We start from the raw sequence: 18,374 nt of genomic DNA, 5'->3' as shown, positions 1-18,374 counted from the left end.
GAAAGAACACACTGATTTCCTCCATGTCTTCTATGGAAGATTCTGTCCGTCCCACTGGTTTATGGCTTATGGTGGCACCTCTCTGTATCAGATTATGCTTTCAAGTGTCCCAGGTGGATCCAGACAGCCTAGGTGCAAACAGTGTCCCTGTCACTTAGCAGCTACGTGATTTTGGGCAAGTGCCTCGTTTCTTTACATACAAAATGGGACAATAGCATCTGCTTCATGGACTGTCAGGAGATAACATGAGTTTATGACTGCCCAGGCCTGCCCAGCACAGGGTAAATGCCCATCACCGTTGCCTCCCTCCGTTAGGCTAGTCTTATGCTAAGAGCCATGAAAATGTTAATGGGGTGGCTTGTAGTTTTGTATTGATAAGGCAATCTCCGTTCATTAGGGATTGCCTTATCAATACGACACTACTAGCTACCCCCATTTTTATTTTTCTAGAAACATAGCTATTTTCATCTATTTATTATTTTATATAAACTCTAGAACTATTTTATCAAGTTAAAGGTATTTATGCTTTCAATATGGTGATACGTGAATAAGCGAATTTGGGGTGAATGCACATGTTTAAAATATTCAGTCATTCCATTCAAGAGCATGGCATTTCTTTTATCTTAATATCTCCCAGTAAAATTTTTTTATTTGTCCTCATTTCTGCTTCAAACTTTTCTGATTAGGCTGGTAGATGTAATGGTGAAACAGATGGGCTCTACCAACTCTACCATGAACTAGCTGTGTGATCTACTGGCACTGAAGCTATTCAAGTCTCAGTTTCCTGCCTATAAAATGACATAGGAGGCACTACTGTATGGATTGCTTTAAAGCCTATTGATGTGAGTAAAGCGTTTGCAGGGACTGTTGGAGAGTCAGTGTTCTACATGCATGAGCTGCAGTTATTGTCACTGTGAATGGAAATCTCCCTCCCCCTTATATCTTTTAATTGGTTACTGATCATACACAGATAATATATTGATTCCCATACCACTTCAAATTTGCTTTATATAAAAAAAAAATTTAATTTTTTTTTTTTTGAGACAGAGTCTCATTTTGTCACCTAGGCTGGAGTGCAGTGGCACAATCTCAGCTCACTGCAACCTCCAACTCCTGGGTTCAAATGAGTCTCCTGCCTCAGCCTCCCAAGTAGCTGGGATTACAGGCAGGTGCCACCACATCCAGCTAATTTTTGTATTTTTAGTAGAGATGGGGTTTCACCATGTTGGCCAGGCTGGTCTTGAACTCCTGACCTCAGGTTATCCACCCACCTCAGCCTCCCAAAGTGTTGGTATTACAGGTGTAAGCCACCACACCCGGCTTCCTTTCCCCCACTCCACCTTTTTATGATAGATTCCTACTATGTTGCCCTGGCTAGACTTGAACTCTTGGGCTTAAATGAGCCTCCCATGTAGTTAGGGCTATAGGCCTGAGCCATCATGCCCAGCTAGACCTAGAATGTTTTGATTTAAAAAACCAAATATACTGGCTGGGCACGGTAGCTCACACCTGTAATCCCAGCACTTTGGGAGGCTGAGGCTGGCATATCACTTGAGTCCAGAGTTCAAGACCAGCCTGGGTGACATAGCAAAGCCCCATCTCTACTAAAAATACAAAAATTAGTGATGTGGTGGCACACACCTATAGTCCTAGCTACTTGGGAGGCTGAGATTGCAGTGAGCCAAGATCACACCAGTGCACTCCAGCCTGGGTGATAGAGTAAGACCCTGTCTCAAAAAAATAAATAAGAAATAAATAATTAAAAAATTAAAAACCAAATATAATTTCCCCTTCCCCACTTCTTGGCCCCATCCCACCTGAAATTATCTTCATTATTTTTGTAAAAATAAAGGGTGTTCAGGTCTCCTGTTTTTAATCCAATTTTTCTGTTGTAAAACTGTTACATTATATGTATTTATCCCATTATTTCCTTTGGAAAAATTTCTAGAATTGAAATCCCTGGGTTATATGATACACATTTTCCTATGAGCAATTTTAATTTTCTTTTTTAATTTCTTTTTTCAGATATGGTTCTAATCACTACTTAAGCAGAATACAGGTTACCAGGAAAGAAGGTGAAAATATAACCTTGCCTTTCAGGCATCCAACTTTTTAAAAAAATTCACTTATAATGGTATTCAATTATATACTGAAATTCAATCAAATACCAATAATCTCAAATATTTTCAGTGTTACTCTAGGCAATAGGTATAAATCCTAATAAGTTAAAACTATTACAGCTATACTTAAAACTAAGTAAAAATCAATAACTGGGTAAAGAGGCTCAACCAATCATAAGTTAAGTCTATGGCATACTGACTTTCACCCACACAACCTGTGGCTAAAGCAGCAGCCTAGCTCCACACACTGAGGTGGAGAAAAGCAAACTATCTTAATTATGTGTAGTCATGGGTACGCATGTTGGAAGTTCTTTGTTCAAAATGGAAATTTCTTTCACTCCATCTTTGTTCTCTGCTCCATGAGGAAAGAAAAGCAGCTTCCTCATTTGGATTTCAAATAAACCTTCACAACCACAGCTGTCATACCCTTCATCCCTTATTCCTCCAGAATGAAACACCACCAAATCCTGAAGCATCCACCATGGAAATCAGTTCTTGGATACCTCCGGGCTGTCTACATGTTAAGATGGCTGCAGAGTGACCAGAGAATTCTGGGGCAGGGGATGGGGAGTGCTCTAGTGACAGCAGACCACACACAGACAATGGACAGTGCAGCTGGGGTGCTGGGGAAGAAAGAGAATGAAACACCACCAAATCCTGAAGCACCCTTTCCTGTTCTTGCAGATTGCTCTAAAGAGCTCCAAGCTTTTGCTCTCTGTTCTGCAGAGTTCCTTCCTTCCATTAAAACCCATATACAGGGACCAGGATGCTCAAACCCAAACCCCAAACCCTTATCAAAGCACCCACAAAACCCCTAAAACCATTAATTCCCTTTAGTTTTAAGAATATAAGATTTTCCCTACCTAGTTATACTTTTACTAAGCCTTTGTTTGTTTTTTGAGACGGAGTCTCACCCTGTCGCCCAGGCTGGAGTGCAGTGGCGCGATCTCGGCTCACTGCAAGCTCTGCCTCCCGGGTTCACGCCATTCTCCTGCCTCAGCCTCCCGAGTAGCTGGGACTACAGGCGCCCGCCACTGCACCTGGCTAATTTTTTGTATTTTTAGTAGAGACGGGGTTTCACCATGGTCTCAATCTCCTGACCTCGTGATCCACCCGCCTCGGCTTCCCAAAGTGCTGGGATCACAGGCATAAGCCACCGCGGCCGGCCTTTACTAAGCCTTTGAAAGCAAATCCTTCCCCTTTGAGCAGGGCAGCTGGGCCTGGTCATGTATGATAGGACAGGGATACCAACACAACTCAGGCTTCCCAGCTGCCAGTAACTCCCAGGTACACTGATTATAGGGCTTCTTGTTCCCTACCATCTCTGCCTATCTATCTGTAAGTGTTACGGGAACCCCAAATGCTATTACATAGCCTGATTCAGCAGAAACTTAACCCATTTCCTCCTCACCCCACTCCTTATCCTGGTGTGCTGGCTACAAAAGAATGCCTACATCTGGTCTAGCGTCTCTCTTCCTCAACAGACTTTTACTCTGTTGCTTCTGTCACATAAGTCTAAGTAGCTTGTCACCTAGGAGAAGAGATAAAAATTATGCCATGGCTATTAAAACTCGTGGTTTTAAAACATGTATTGGCAATATATTTTACAATATGGAAAGGTGGCTCAGTGAAAAGATAATCCCATCCCCAGTAAAACTAAGGGAGGAACTAAATAATTTCCCTGCAATTCTTCTCACTGAAAATGTGGAAGAGGTGGTTCTAGATAACTTAATCTCCCAGCTTTAGGAAGAAAAATGTTTTTTAGATTAGTAAACATTGACAAAGTTGTGATTTGTGTCCTAAAATAAGTGTTAATCTGCTTTAGATAATTGTCAATACTTTTTGGAGCACAGAGATTATGACTTTTTAAAATTATAGACACTATGGAGTTGGTCTATTAAACTGTAAGGTTCATCTTCATGAAGTTAAACTATGTCTCACACTTCTCTCCAGTAACAGCTCTCATTTCTCGGGCACGTATTTTATGCCAGGCACTAAGAGATGCAATGCATACATCTCATTTATCCTCATGACCACCCTGGGAGTTAAATACTGTTATTTTCCCCACTTTTTACATGAGATTGATTATTTAAAAGAGAGAGCAACTGCCTGAGGTCACACATCTTGCAAGTTATAAAACTGGGATTTGAACCATGGATTCTAGTGTTAAAGTTCTCCTCTAGCCCTGCAGTGATCATGCTTCCAGAGATTCTGAGATGAAAATCTCTGCAGTGGGTCTGGAGAAAGTGTAGGTATGTGTTTCTTGACTTTCTCCAATCTGATTTCATGTTTCTGTGTTACAGAAATTACAATGAAATGAAGGTCATTACACTCAGAGGTTGATCTGAATAGGCATGTCACTCCAAGGTGTATATGACTGTCCACAGCTATAAAAAGACATTCCAATACCTGCACAGTGACCTAGGAGCTTTTCTCTGAGGACTCTTTGGAGAGAGATTTAAGAAAGAGACTAAGAAGAGCTGTTTTTTTCCAATGTTAGGATATAGTCCTAGAGATGAACTGTCAACTAGAGAAATCCTAGCTCAATGTGCCTTTTAGATCTGAAAACATAACTTCAGTTATTAGCACTATTAAATATAATTTAACCTCACTGACACTTAAAAACAGAATGAATTTAATATTCACTAAGTATAAACTTTTTGTTGTAATATAACACTCTAAGCAATATGATAAAACGTACCAACCATCCTCACATTCCCTGATAGTTATTTATGGTCAGATGCTGAAAGAGTTAACACAGACTTACCTTTTCCCTAAATACTGCTTCGTCCCATGTCTAAAGGCGTAAAATAGAGTCATTCATCATTTTTTCTTTGTACATGTTTATTTATTCTTTTTCAATTACACCAGCATTACTAGTCAGAAGGAAGCACTTGCTACCTCTTGCTCTTCCTCTGCCCATCAGAAAATAAATATTTTAGTTGATGTTTTTGACTTAAAGCTCTGATATAATCTGCAAATAGGTAAACAAATAGAGGTACTCCTAAAATTCAACTTTGGTTCACTGAATCCCACTTCCCAGGAAAGTTGAGCTGTTAAAGAATGAACTCATGAGGCAGGATTGCTTGAACCCAGGAGTTTGAAGCTGCAGTGAGCTAGGATTACACCACTGCACTCTAGCCTGGGTGACAGAGCAAGACCTATCTCAAAAAAAAAAAAAAAAAAGAGTAGATTCAAATGCAGGTGTGCACCTGCATGTTAAATATGTGGAAAAACTAGGAGCCCACCTTAGGCTGGCTTTCTCAGGGTCTCAACAATGCAGGGTGATTTAGACAGCCATATTGTCAGAAATACTGCTTTAAAGATACCTACATGAACCCCCAGTATGACACTGTGATGGCTCTAAGATGAGCAATAAACAGGCCCTCCTTCAAGAACCTTCTAGACAATGAGGAAATAAGATCTCTTCATAACCAGCAAAACATAGGTGGAATATTTTAAGTACTATTACAAAGATAGATATAAAGGGTTATAGGCTTTATATGTTCAAAAGAGAGATTTTTGCCAGCTGGGAGGATTAGGGTCAGGTGACATGGAGGCAGGGGAAGAGGTAAAATGAAGAGTAGCAGTACCTGAGCAGTTCCTTCAACAAGCAATAAGTGAGGAAGTCAGGTTGGCGGAAGTGGATGATGAACAAAAGGGAAGAATGGGAAATAAAGTTGGAATGAAATAGGTGCTGGATTTTGGAAACTCTTTAGCATCAAGTAAATTGGGGAACCACTGGCGTTTCAATACAAGGAAGTGACATGATCAGAGCTGTTTTTCAGGAAAAGTAATATGATAGCTGTACTTACGGAATTTTAAGAAGAAAAGGAAAAAGGAGGGAAGACTATTTAGGAGACTAGTCTAGTCCAGGTGGGGCAGAAGAACTCTGGAGTATCCCTTCTTGAATACAGGGGGCCCTTCAGCCCACCAGCACCACCGTGAAAGGTTTACATGTTGACTGGCAAAGCTTCAATCCAAGCTGGAATTATTCTTCCATAAATATATCAGTCAATGCCAGGCAAGTGAGCAGCATCATTGTAAGAATCAAAGTAGAGTTTATGTTAGTGAACAAAACTGTAGCCACCTTGAGGGCCAATGATACCAAAGTGCACTGTGCCATTGGTCACATACTCAACCATGGCTCAGTAAAGAGAAAGGCCAGAATGACACATACACTTATAAATCAGTCAAAATGGAATCCATGTAGGAATGGCCTCAAAGCTTCTCTTACCTCTGGTTTGGATCATTTTGATGACATTGCCCACGTACTCATACAGGATGACAAGATTGCACTGTGCAATGTCAATGCCTTCATCAGCAACTGAGATGGCAATCAGAATATTGTGATCTCCATTGGCTTTGAATGCATCCAATATACACTTCTGTGCCGGGAGGGTCATTCCTGTGTCAGAGTAAGAGGGCATTATACAACTCACCAAAGAGGGAACTTCCCCCTTGAAAAAACAGCTACTGATTATGGAATGCTTATTACATGCTAAGTACTATGATAAGTACTTTATATCCATGATCTCACAACACACCTAGGCAGTGGGGTCTATTCCTATGCCTGTTTCAGAGAGGACATTTAGGGTGGCATCTAACACTTAGACTCTGCCACAAGACTGAGTTCAAATCCCAGCTCTGGGGGACTTACTAGTTGTATGGCTTTAGCCATATTATCCAAGAAATAGACATTTTTGCAGAAATATCAACAGCTAATTGTAACACCTTTACATGTAAGAATTTATAGCTGACAAAACATTTTCACATCTTCTCACTCACCAGAGCATCATAAAGCCCTATAGGTTAAAGGGTAAGTGTTCTGATTCCCCTTAACAAATGAGGTTCGTGCCAGGCATAGTGGCTCACGCCTATAGTCATAACACTTTGGGAGGCCAAGGCAGGTGAATCACTTGAGCCTAGGAGTTTGAAATCAGCCTGGTTAACACAGGGAGAACTCATCTTTACAAAAAATTTAAGTATTAGCTGGGCATGGTGGCACACACCTGTAGTCCCAGCTACTCAGGAGGCTTAGGTAAGAGAATCACCTGAGCTGGGGAAGTTGAGGCTGCAGTGAGCCATGATGGCACTACTACACTCCAGCCTGGGCAAGAGAATGAGACTTTATCTTAAAAAAAAAAAAAAAGACACAAATGAGGGGCTTGAGGTTCCAGAAGTGAGGTAAACTGACAAGCCAGCTATCAGCAGTGTTGGGCCTTGAACTTCAGTTTAAGACCCTAATAGTGTGCACTGTTGGGGTATCTGCCTCCCCATACACAAACTAAGAATCATTTTCTGCCACACCCACTGACAATACAGTTGTATTATGTTTCTCTATGAAAGAGGCAATGCTATCTGCTCACCAATCCTGTTTCTTTCTCCTGCTGGGCACACACAGCTGAATTATACTTCACAATCTAAACTGTCACTAATGGCATGTAGATAGAGGTCATGTGTGTCTCTTCCAAACCAGACCCCTAAAAATTGTCCATGTTCTTGTTATTTCTCATTAATGGGCCAGATAAAGTCATAGTGGAGGATTTGGAGACCCCCTGTGATGACAGAGCCATAACAAGGAAGGAGCCTGGGTCCCTACAATAAGTGGAAGAGGATGGAGCAGAGCCCCCACCCCTACCTATCTACACTTGGGAGCATAAGTGACCCTACCTATCTACACTTGGGAGCATAAGTGAGCAGAGCCCCCACCCTTACCTATCTACATTTGGGAGCATAAGTGAGCAGAGTCCCCACCCCTATCTATCTACACTTGTGAGTGTGAGCTATAACTTGTATTTCGCCCTGCCCCTGAGATCGTGAGGGTTGTCTGTTAGAGCAAATAGATTACCCTGATTTATACACAGCCTGTTCCTGGCTGCAGCTACTGGACTTTAAGCATTTGAACTATGTTGGGCCAATCCAATTCTTCACTCTTGGAATCTGAAATTGGGATTGGAGACAAGTAGTAAATCAGGAAGGTGTGGGGCAGTCATGAATGGAGAAGCAGAGAGAGCAATCTGTAGAGGGAAAACTGTGAAGCAGATGTGCAGGATTCAGGATTGCAATTGTCCACAAAGCCCGAGTGCACTTCCGGACTGCGGGTTCTATGGTAGACCCAATTATCCCGGTAGCAGCCACACCCCCTTCTGCTTAGACTAGCCTAAGTGGGTTTCTGTTAATCGGGGAAAAGAAAGGATCTTGACTAAGACAACCACATACTGCCTTCTAATATCCTGTGATAGTGGAGGCTAAATTTAAATTGTCTGAATACGGTGTGAAGTTTGGATGTGATAATCACCCAGTTTGTGTGATCATCCAGTTTGTAATCACCCAGTTTGTGAGACACCCAAAATGGTGGCTCAAACAATATGTGCACTTCAAACTGTGTGGATCCTAAAGACATCTACATTTATCTATTAGTAGAATCACCTGATCTCCACTCACTGCTCACAGGGCGGACCCACCTCAGGTAGGTAGAGGAAGGTAATATGTATTACTTTCCATTACCTAGCTGGCAGTGGACTCAGAGTTTGTGGAAAAAGAACCCTTGTGGTTTTTGAATTATTTACCATTCAAAGTCATGAAAATTCAAATGCAGGCAGCTTTACTTTCAGAAAGTTGCTTAAAAATCAATCTCTAAACATTATTTTGATTTTACTTTTGAGCTTTCTTTATCTAGAGTACTTTTTTTAAAGATACATACTTTCTGTTATTTTTGAATCCATGTATTCAAAGTAAAACCAAAACCAAACAAATGATGAACATTGTGGACCATTACATAAAAGTTCTGGATGTGAATAATAACTAACATTTAACATATATTGAGCACTCACCGCATGCCAGGCATTGTTCTAAACCAGGAGTTGGCAAACTTTTTCCATAAAGGGCTAGATGTATAGTAAATACTTTAGGCTTTGTGGGCCATGCTGTCTCAACTACTCAACACTGCCATTATAGTGTGAAAGCAGCCACAGACAATACATACATGAATGGTCATGACTGTGTTCCCCCAAAAAATTATTTTATAGACAATGAAATTTGAATTGCACAAACCTTTCACGTGTCATAAAATATTCTTTTGATTTTTTTTCAAACAAAAATCATTCTCAGCTCAAGAGTCATTCATAAGCAGGCAGTGAGCCAGATTTTGCTACTGACATTAACCCTCTCAGCTAGGTACTGTTATTATTTTCCATTTGACGGATGAAGAAAGTAAGTCATGAAGAGGTTAGGTAACCTGCTTCTTCACAAAACAGGAAATTAAGAAATGGAAATTTGGAAATATACAAATTTAGCAAACTGAACTTTTGCTTGTTTACATGCAGCTTTTTGTAAAAAAAAGGGCGTTCAAAATTCTTCTAGCTCAACTGTGCAAGGAAGAGGATCAGACCAGAAACAAATTCAGCTAAAATTGTCTTAATTACCTTTAACCCATTCGATAAAAGCTATAGAGTTCATACTGATAAACTGAGTGAAGAAAATACTTCAGTGGTCTCTACCTCAGAGTTAACAGAATTTATAGAAGCTCCAATTGGCTAGGCATGGTGTTTCACACCTGTAATCCCAGCATTTTGGGAGGCCAAGGTGGCAGATTACTTGAGGCCAGGAGTTCAAGACCAGCCTGGCCGACATGGCGAAATCCTGTCCCTACTAAAAATACAAAAATTAGCTGGGCATGGTGGTGTGCACCTGTAATCCCAGCTACTGGGGAGGCTGAGGCATGAGAATCACTTGAAACTAGAAGGTTGCAGTGAGCTGAGTTGGTGCCACTGCACTCTGGAAAACAGCAAGACTATCTCAAAAATAAAATAAAATAAATAAACCCAAATGTCCAACAACGATAGACTGGATTAAGAAAATGTGGCACATATACACCATGGAATACTATGCAGCCATAAAAAATAATGAGTTCGTGTCCTTTGTAGGGACATGGATGAAACTGGAAAACATCATTCTCAGTAAACTATCGCAAGGACAAAAAACCAAACACCGCATGTTCTCACTCATAGGTGGGAATTGAACAATGAGAACTCATGGACACAGGAAGGGGAACATCACACTCCGGGGACTGTTGTGGGGTGGGGGGAGGGGGGAAAGACAGCATTAGGAGATACAACTAATGCTAAATGACGAGTTAATGGGTGCAGGAAATCAACATGGCACATGGATACATATGTAACAAACCTGCACATTGTGCACATGTACCCTAAAACCCTAAAGTATAATAAAAAATAAAAATAAAAAAAAAATAAATAAAAGTTCCAATTTTTTCCTAATATATTTCCAGCCCAAATCTTGAGATATATTTTGCTAAGGCCAAAACAATTTCTTTTCACCATCATCATCTACTAAACAATGAGCATCTCTGGAACAGACATCATACGTGATTAATGTCTTAATTTATTCATCTATTCAGTCAAACATTTATTCAGCAATTATGGCTTGTCAGATAAAAATAATGATTAAAAGGTCCATTTTTATCCACAAGGAGCTCATGTTTTGTGGAAGAAAAATATAAATAGGAAGCTATAATTGAGTGTGATGAGCACAGAAAGGATGCTATGGGAATGTGGAAGAAGGAGATCTCTACCAGTTTTTGGAGTCTGGGGAAGGCTACATGGCAGAAGCACAATGCCTGGCACAGCATAAGTTATAAATAAATGTTGTTGAATGAATGGATGAATGAATGAACAAACCAATAAGAAAATATTTCCTGAGTGTCTATTTGTGGAGGAACAACAAAGTTTGAAAATCAAGTAGGACTCATGTTGGAGTCAGATCGCAGAGAACTTTGAATCCCAACCACAAGAATATGGTGTTAGATTTCATTTGGTGAGCCACTTTTTAAGATCTGAATCTACTTTTCATATTTATGAAGTTTAAAAATTACATGAAGGGAAAGTGCAAGGGTGATAACTGGGGACCAACAGGGTGGGTATGGGAGGGTGCATATTATAAACAACACTAAATAGGAAGACTTGTCAGTGCCAGTCACTGAGGGGTGGGGGGCACAGCTTGTGAGGTGGTCAGGATGTCAGGATGAGGGCAAGCCACCCAGGATCCTCCCAGATAATAACACAGGGAGCCTTTTATGCTTTGACCACTCTAGCTGGATTTCAGAATTGTCTGCTTGGATTTTTTAAAATTGTAAAATACATAATACACACAAAAGCTATGCATATCTACTGCTTAAAGAATAACAATAAAACAGAAACAGAACATTTCTATTTCTAGATAATCTTAATCTATTGGTTGAAAATTTGAGCAGGATAATAATGTGCTCAAGCATGACTTAAAAAACAACTCTGGCTTTGTCTGCAGGACATATGAGAGGAGGCAATGTCTACAAGGAAAGAGACTGGAGTGGTTTTTGGCATCTGAGCATTGTGATGGCTTTTTGATGCATTAACTTGGCTAGGCCAAACAACAGTTCCCAGTAATTCATCTAGGTACTGCTCTGAAGAGATTTTACGGATTGATTCAAGTCCCTAATCAGTTGACTTTAAGTCAAATCAAAAGAAAGTTCATTCCAGGTGGACCTGGCCTAATCAGGTGAGCCTTTTAAAGACAGCTTAGGCCTTCTCCGAGGTCAGAGACTCCAAACAGCTCATGCCTGTGGGGTTCCAGTCTGTTCCTGATAGTCCCTTTCTGACTACCTGCCCTACAGACTTCAGACTTGCTTTGCCAGCCCAATTGTGTAACATAATTCCTTGCAAGAAATCTCTGTATATGTACATATGTGGACACATATACAACACACACCTCTCATACATATGTATAATCACCTACTGCTTTTGCTTCTCTGGTTGAACCTTGACTGATACAAGCACTAAAACAGAATTTGAAATATATATTAAAACAGAATTTGAAATATATACCTATATACACACACACACACATACATACACATACACATATTCTTAAATGCATAATCCACTAAATCTAATTTACTATGTATAAATACCTGTGTTCTGATTTGTTTTGCCACATCCGGTCAATATGCCAGGTTTTAGAAAACTGAGTTTAGGATTTCCTTCAATCCAATTTTTTAAAGCCTGAAAATGAAAAGCAATTATCAATTGGACACTCCTTATAAATCACTTGTATTAATTCAATATTGAAATACATGCAAAAAGAAAAAAATTTAAAGTTAGTACACGTACAGTTTTCAGACTGACAAACCAGAGAAAAAAAGCATTTTGGAATTGAACTCTATGTAATAATTAACTAAAATGGCATAGATCTCTGTGACCTGATATGGTTTAATCTCTAAGACTTTTTTTTTTTTTTTTGAGATGGAGTCTTGGTCTACCACCTAGGCTGGAGTGCAGTGGCACGATCTTGGCTCACTGCAACCTCCACCTCCCAGATTCAAGCAATTCTTTGCCTCAGCCTCCTGAGTAGCTGGGATTACAGGCGTCAGCAACCATGCCTGGCTAATTTTTGTATTTTTAGTAGAGACAGGGTTTCATCATGTTGGCCAGGCTGGTCTTAAATTCCTGACTTCGTGATCCACCCACCTCATCCTCCCAAAATGCTGGGATTACAGGCATGAGCCACCGCACCTGGTCATCTCTAAGACATTTTTAAGAGAAAAAACAAAAGTTCAAAATAGGGGTATGTAGAGTAAGTGAGTTTAGCATAATTGCAGGACATGAGATCAATATACGTAATTCAACTGTATTTTTACATACTAGCAACAAACTATTGGAATTTCAAAAGTTTTTAAGTACTGGACACAGTGGCTCACACTTATAATCCCAGCATTTTGGGAGGCCGAGACAGGAGAGTCACTTGAGCCCAGGAGTTCAAGACCAACCTGGGCAACATGGCAAAAGCCTGTCTTTACTAAAAATAGAAAAATTAGCGGGGCATGGTGGCACACGCCTGTAGTCTCAGCTACTCAGGAAGCTGAGGCAAGAAAATCGCTTGAACCCGGGAGGCGTAGGTTGCAGTGAGCCGAGGTTGTGCCACTGCACTCCGGCCTGGGTGACAGAGCGAAAATATTTGCAAATCACATTTCTGACAGAGGACTTTTTTGTCAGACTATAAAAAGAATTCTCAAAAACTCAATCAGATGATAAACCAATCTTGTGAAAAGATTGGTTTTCAAAGATTTGAACAGACATCTCACCAAGGCAGTTACAGACTGCTAATAAGCAGAGAAAGATGTTCAGCCATATTACTCATTAGTGAAATGAAAATTAAAACTCTAGTGAAGTATCATTACCTACCCACAAAATGACTAAAATTTAAAAAGTAAAAAAAAAGGAAGAAATGCTTGCTCTACAAGTATCAATACTTATAATTAGAGTGATTAACATAGTGACAGCATGAAGCCAGGTTCCAAAACTTTGAGAGGCCAAGGTGGGAGGATTATGTGAGGCCAGGAATTCAAGACCAGTCTAGGCAACATAACAAGACCCCACCTCTACAAAAATAAATAAATAAATTATCTGGGCATGGTGGCAGATGACTGTACTCCCAGGCATGGTGGGAGAGGGGGCTGAGGTGGGCAAATCGCTTGGGTTTGAGAGGCTGAGGGTGCAGACAGCCATGACTGCGCCACTGCATTCCAGCCTACGTGACAGAGTGAGACCCTGTCTCTAAGTGGAAAAAAAAAACCACAGTAAGGCATTAGAGTATTGGTGTAAGGATAAACATATAATCAGAACAGAACAGAGAACCCCAAAACAGACTCAGACATACACATATATGGTTTCTTGACCATAGAGAGAAAACGGCTTTTTTTTTTTTTAGATACAGGTTCTACCTCTGTTGCTCAGGCTGGAGTGCAGAGTACGCTGTCATGATCACTACAGCCTCAATCAATCCTCTAGCCTTAGCCTCCCAAGTAACTGGAACTACAGGTGCACAGCACCAGCTAATTTTTCTTTTTTAAGAGATGAGGTCTCACTATGTTGCCCAGGCAGGTCTTGAACTCTTGGCCCCAAGCAATTCTCCTGCCTCGACTTCCCAAACTTCTGGGATTACAGGCGTGAGACACCATACCCAGCCCAATCTTTTCAATGAATAGTGCTGGGTCCATTTGTTATCTACAAGGAGAGAAAAAGCTTACATCCACAAGTGCTCTGGTTTTCACAAAGAGAATTGTTATTGTCTCTGGGTTTAAGTGGTACTCTTCTTGTAAGATGAAGCAGAGGTCTTCAAGTTTAGGGTTCTCCTTGCTGGGATCCCTGGAAACACTTTCTAGTTCCTGTAGCTTTTCTGCAAATGGGAAACATTTTATAAATGGCTTATAAATTCTAAAAATTTAGAACATACTGTGACCTTTAGCTGTCATTCAAACAGTTAATCTCTAAATCTTTGACCAGAATTTTATGAGTAATAACTACTGTTTTAAATTGGTACAACCTTTTAAGAGGTAATTTGGCAATATATATCAAAACTAATACACACACACATCTTTTGATCCAATAATTCTACATCTAAGAATTTGAGACACAGTTATATTTAGAAAATTATGGAAGAGGTCTCCAAGGATTTCACTGTACCACTGTTTAGGGTATAAAAGAAAAACAGAAAACCTAAGTGCCCAACAATAGGGAAACAGTTCAAAAAATCATGGGCTATGCATCTGATGTTAATATAATGTGGCTGTGAAAATTAATAAGGGAGCTATGTACATGATATATATGATACCAAAAATATTTTAAGGTTAAAAAAATCAAGGTAAGGACAGTATGTTCAGTATGATCCCATCTTTAAAAATATAGTCAGGCTGGGTGCAGTGGCTCACACCTGTAATCCCAGCACTTTGGGAGGCTGAGATGGGTGGATCACTTGAGGTCAGGGGTTCAAGACCAGACTGGTCAACATGGTGAAACCCCGTCTCTATTTAAAATACAAAAATTAGCCAGGCATGGTGGTGGGCGCCTATAATCCCAGCTCCTCAGGAGGATGAGGCAGGACAATCACTTGAACCTGGGAAGCAGGGGTTACAGTGAGCCAGTATCTCACCACTGCACTCCAGCCTGGGAAAGAGAATACTCTGTCTCAAAAAAAAGGAAAAAGAAAAAAATACATACAGTTATAAAACAGGGGTGTGTTACAGCCAGATCATACCAGACTATGGGACTATGGGAGTCAATTGTTGTGGTTTCTGTTTTATTTTTTTTTTTTTCCTGAGATGGAGTCTCCTGTCACTCAGGCTAGAGCGCAGTGGTGCGATCTCGGCTCACTGCAACCTCTACTTTCTGAGTTCAAGTGATTCTTCTGCCTCAGCCTCTCAAGTAACTGGGATTACAGGTACATGCCACCACATCTGGCTAATATTTTGTATCTTTAGTAGAGATGGGGGTTTCACCATGTTGGCCAGGCTGGTCTTGAACTCCTGACCTCAGGTGGCCCACCCATTTCAGCCTCCCAAAGTGCTGGCACTACAGGTGTGAGCCACCATGCCTGGCCAATTGTTAAATTTTATTACTTTTTACAATTATCTACGCTTTTGAGGTTAATTACATCTATTGTATCTATATGGTAGAAATACTGTAGAATGATGTGCTGCTGCTCATCTCTTTTTAACAATAATTCAATGACATCACGTTGGTAGCCTGGAATTCACTACAGTAGAAGCAGTTATATCATGGAAATCAAGAAAACACAAAAAATCAGTGCTTTATTGATTGATTGATTGATTGAGACAAGGACTCACTCTATCAAGCTGGGGTCCAGTGGTGCAATCTCGGCTCACTGCAACCTCTGCCTTCCAGGCTCAGGTGATCCTCCCACCTCAGCCTCCCAAGTAGCTGGGACCACAGAGGGATACCACTATGCTCAGCTAATTTTTGTATTTTTTGTAGAGATGGGGTTTCGCCATGCTGCCCAGACTGATCTCCAGCTCCTGAGCTCAAGTAATCCACCTGCCTCAGCCTCCCAAAGTGCCACGGTGACAAGTGTGAGCCACCATGCCTGGCTTAATTTATGTTGAGAGTTTAGACTTATGAACATGATCAAAAAATAATAATACAGATTAAATTTAGCTATTACATTGAATAACACAAAATCTTGAGAAACATTCTCCCAGAATTATTATACAATTCAGCAAAAAATTGCTTGCATCTTTGGCAAATGAGTGAAGTTCCAACATACACCTTTGTTGTTTCATCTTTATCTTCTAACATTAATGAAACTATATACCAACAACCATATCAGAAAGAACCACATTTCTTTGTCATTGCAACCCTTGGTTGGCCATGGATACAAAAAATCTGCGAAAACCACCAAAAGCATTCTGTGAGAACCAATTGGCTATGTGGAATTTACAATAAAGAATAATCTATTTTTATCATTATTTATAAATTGTGGGTTGTATACCTCCTCTATATCAATAAAATAATAAGCTTATGTACATATATATGCATACATTTTTTCTCTAGTGGGTTGTTAAATATTTACCAGCATGGCACTGGTTACACATATGTACAGCAAATACTTAGGTATAAGCCAAAAAAACCCCAAAATTATTAGCAGTAATTACCTTTGAGAAAAGAATTCAAAACAGGGAGAAGGAAAACATTTTTTTTGTTTGCTTAATGTCTATTTTTAAATCATATGCAGGCAGTGAGATTATGTGCCATTTTGGTTTCCTCTTTATGTAAAAAAATATATATAGGCCAGGCACAGTGGCTCATGCCTGTAATTCCAGCATTTTGGGAGGCAGAGGCGGATGGATCACTTGAGGTCAGGAGTTCGAGACCAATCTGGCCAACATGGCAAAACTCCATCTCTACTAAAAATACAAAAATTAGCCGAGTGTGGTGGCACACACCTGCAGTCCTGGCTACTCAGGAGGCTGAGACATGAAAATTGCCTGAATCTGGGAGGCAGAGGTTGCAGTGAGCCATGATTGAGCCACTGCACTTGACCCTGGGCAACAAAGCAAGACTCCATCTCAAAAAAAAATATATATATATATACATAAATTATGGTCTTTTTAATATCATTAAAACACTTTTTCATATTTTTTAAATCTTTATAAAATTACTAAAAAAGAACATTAAACAAAAAGAATGCTACTGTCTGTGAACCATATGGGAAATACCCTTTGCAAATCTTGTTTTTCCTTATTCTAAATAGGGAATGGTATAAGCAACAGACTCTTCCCATAGGTACTAGGTTTCATTGAAGCTAAATAGTCCTACCATCTCCATCTTCCTACATCCAGGACAACTCCCTAAGCATCCCCAAGTTTATGTATATTAAATGCAATACATGTTTGTTTTGCCATTCCAGTCACCAAGAATGCTACTGTGGCTTCCTCCTCTGAAAACACCACCCACAGTCAAATCTCTGAGTAAGGTCTTGCTCAATCTCATCGAATCCTGCTGCTTGGACATTGCTGAAGAAGTCTTTCAAGTAATCCAAAGCATCTTTCATTCGTGCATGCTCATTGATAATGACGGCATCATTATATTTCTGTTGAAAGTAAAAACTGTCTCAATATGCTTCCAATATCTAACACATTCACTGCATTTAAGTTCAATTTGTTGTATTTAACGAATTGTTTTAAGAAAACTTTTCTTTTCAAATCTATTCCAACTTAGCTTTTTAAAGATGAATGGCCTCTAACAGTTCTGTAACAAAATCTCTGAACCAAATACTGTTAAAAAAAATCTCAGTTAGCTAGTAACATTAATTATCATCACTTTGGATTATTGAATTTTACCTTAGAAAAGAAAAACTACATGAAAAACACACATCAAAATTAAAAAATAAGGAAAGTAAATCAACTTCCACATAAGCCTGCCTCATAATTCCAACATTTCACTTAATTTCTATATACATCTGAAGCCATCACTAAATTGTCAGTGTCCCTTCCAAAATGATGGCCCTGACCACCTCCATCAAATGTTCAACTAAGCTAACTAAAATTCTACAAATGCATGCTAATTGAATGCATTTTAATATATTTTCAATGGCTGGATAAGCAGAGGTGATAGCTGTCACTGTAGTTCCTTAACTTCTTGGTGAGCCAGAGAACCTGGATTTCTGAGCATGGGGCAAAGAAATGTGTGCTTCAGGACATGGCAACAGAACTTTCCACTTGCTGAGCTTTAAAGATGGCCGTCACTGGACTGGTCTTGTATCTGGAATAATGTTCTCTCAGCATCACCCAATTTTTTCCAACCATGTCAGTTAATGCTTGAGGCATGGCATAGAATCTGAGCCTTTATTTCAGTCCTGTTGCCTGCAGTATGAAATTTCAGAAAACAAACCAAGATGATGCTG

General features: G+C 39.9%; 1 protein-coding gene across 1 annotated transcript in view; it reads right to left on the bottom strand.

The window, feature by feature from the left end:
* The window catches only part of RIGI (RNA sensor RIG-I), a 54,071-nt gene that overhangs the window by 28,427 nt on the left and 7,270 nt on the right, over positions 1 to 18,374 (bottom strand). The window contains 5 exon segments of the mRNA XM_058445907.1: positions 4,888 to 5,041; positions 6,360 to 6,528; positions 12,088 to 12,178; positions 14,203 to 14,351; positions 17,426 to 17,561. Coding sequence (XP_058301890.1) covers positions 4,888 to 5,041; positions 6,360 to 6,528; positions 12,088 to 12,178; positions 14,203 to 14,351; positions 17,426 to 17,561 — 699 coding nt within the window.

The sequence above is a fragment of the Hylobates moloch genome, unplaced genomic scaffold (genome assembly GCF_009828535.3).
Source record: "Hylobates moloch isolate HMO894 unplaced genomic scaffold, HMol_V3 SCAFFOLD_10, whole genome shotgun sequence".
NCBI classification, from domain to species: Eukaryota; Metazoa; Chordata; class Mammalia; order Primates; family Hylobatidae; genus Hylobates; species Hylobates moloch.
Note: the sequence above shows the minus strand (reverse complement) of the source record. Positions and strands in the feature narration are given on the sequence as shown.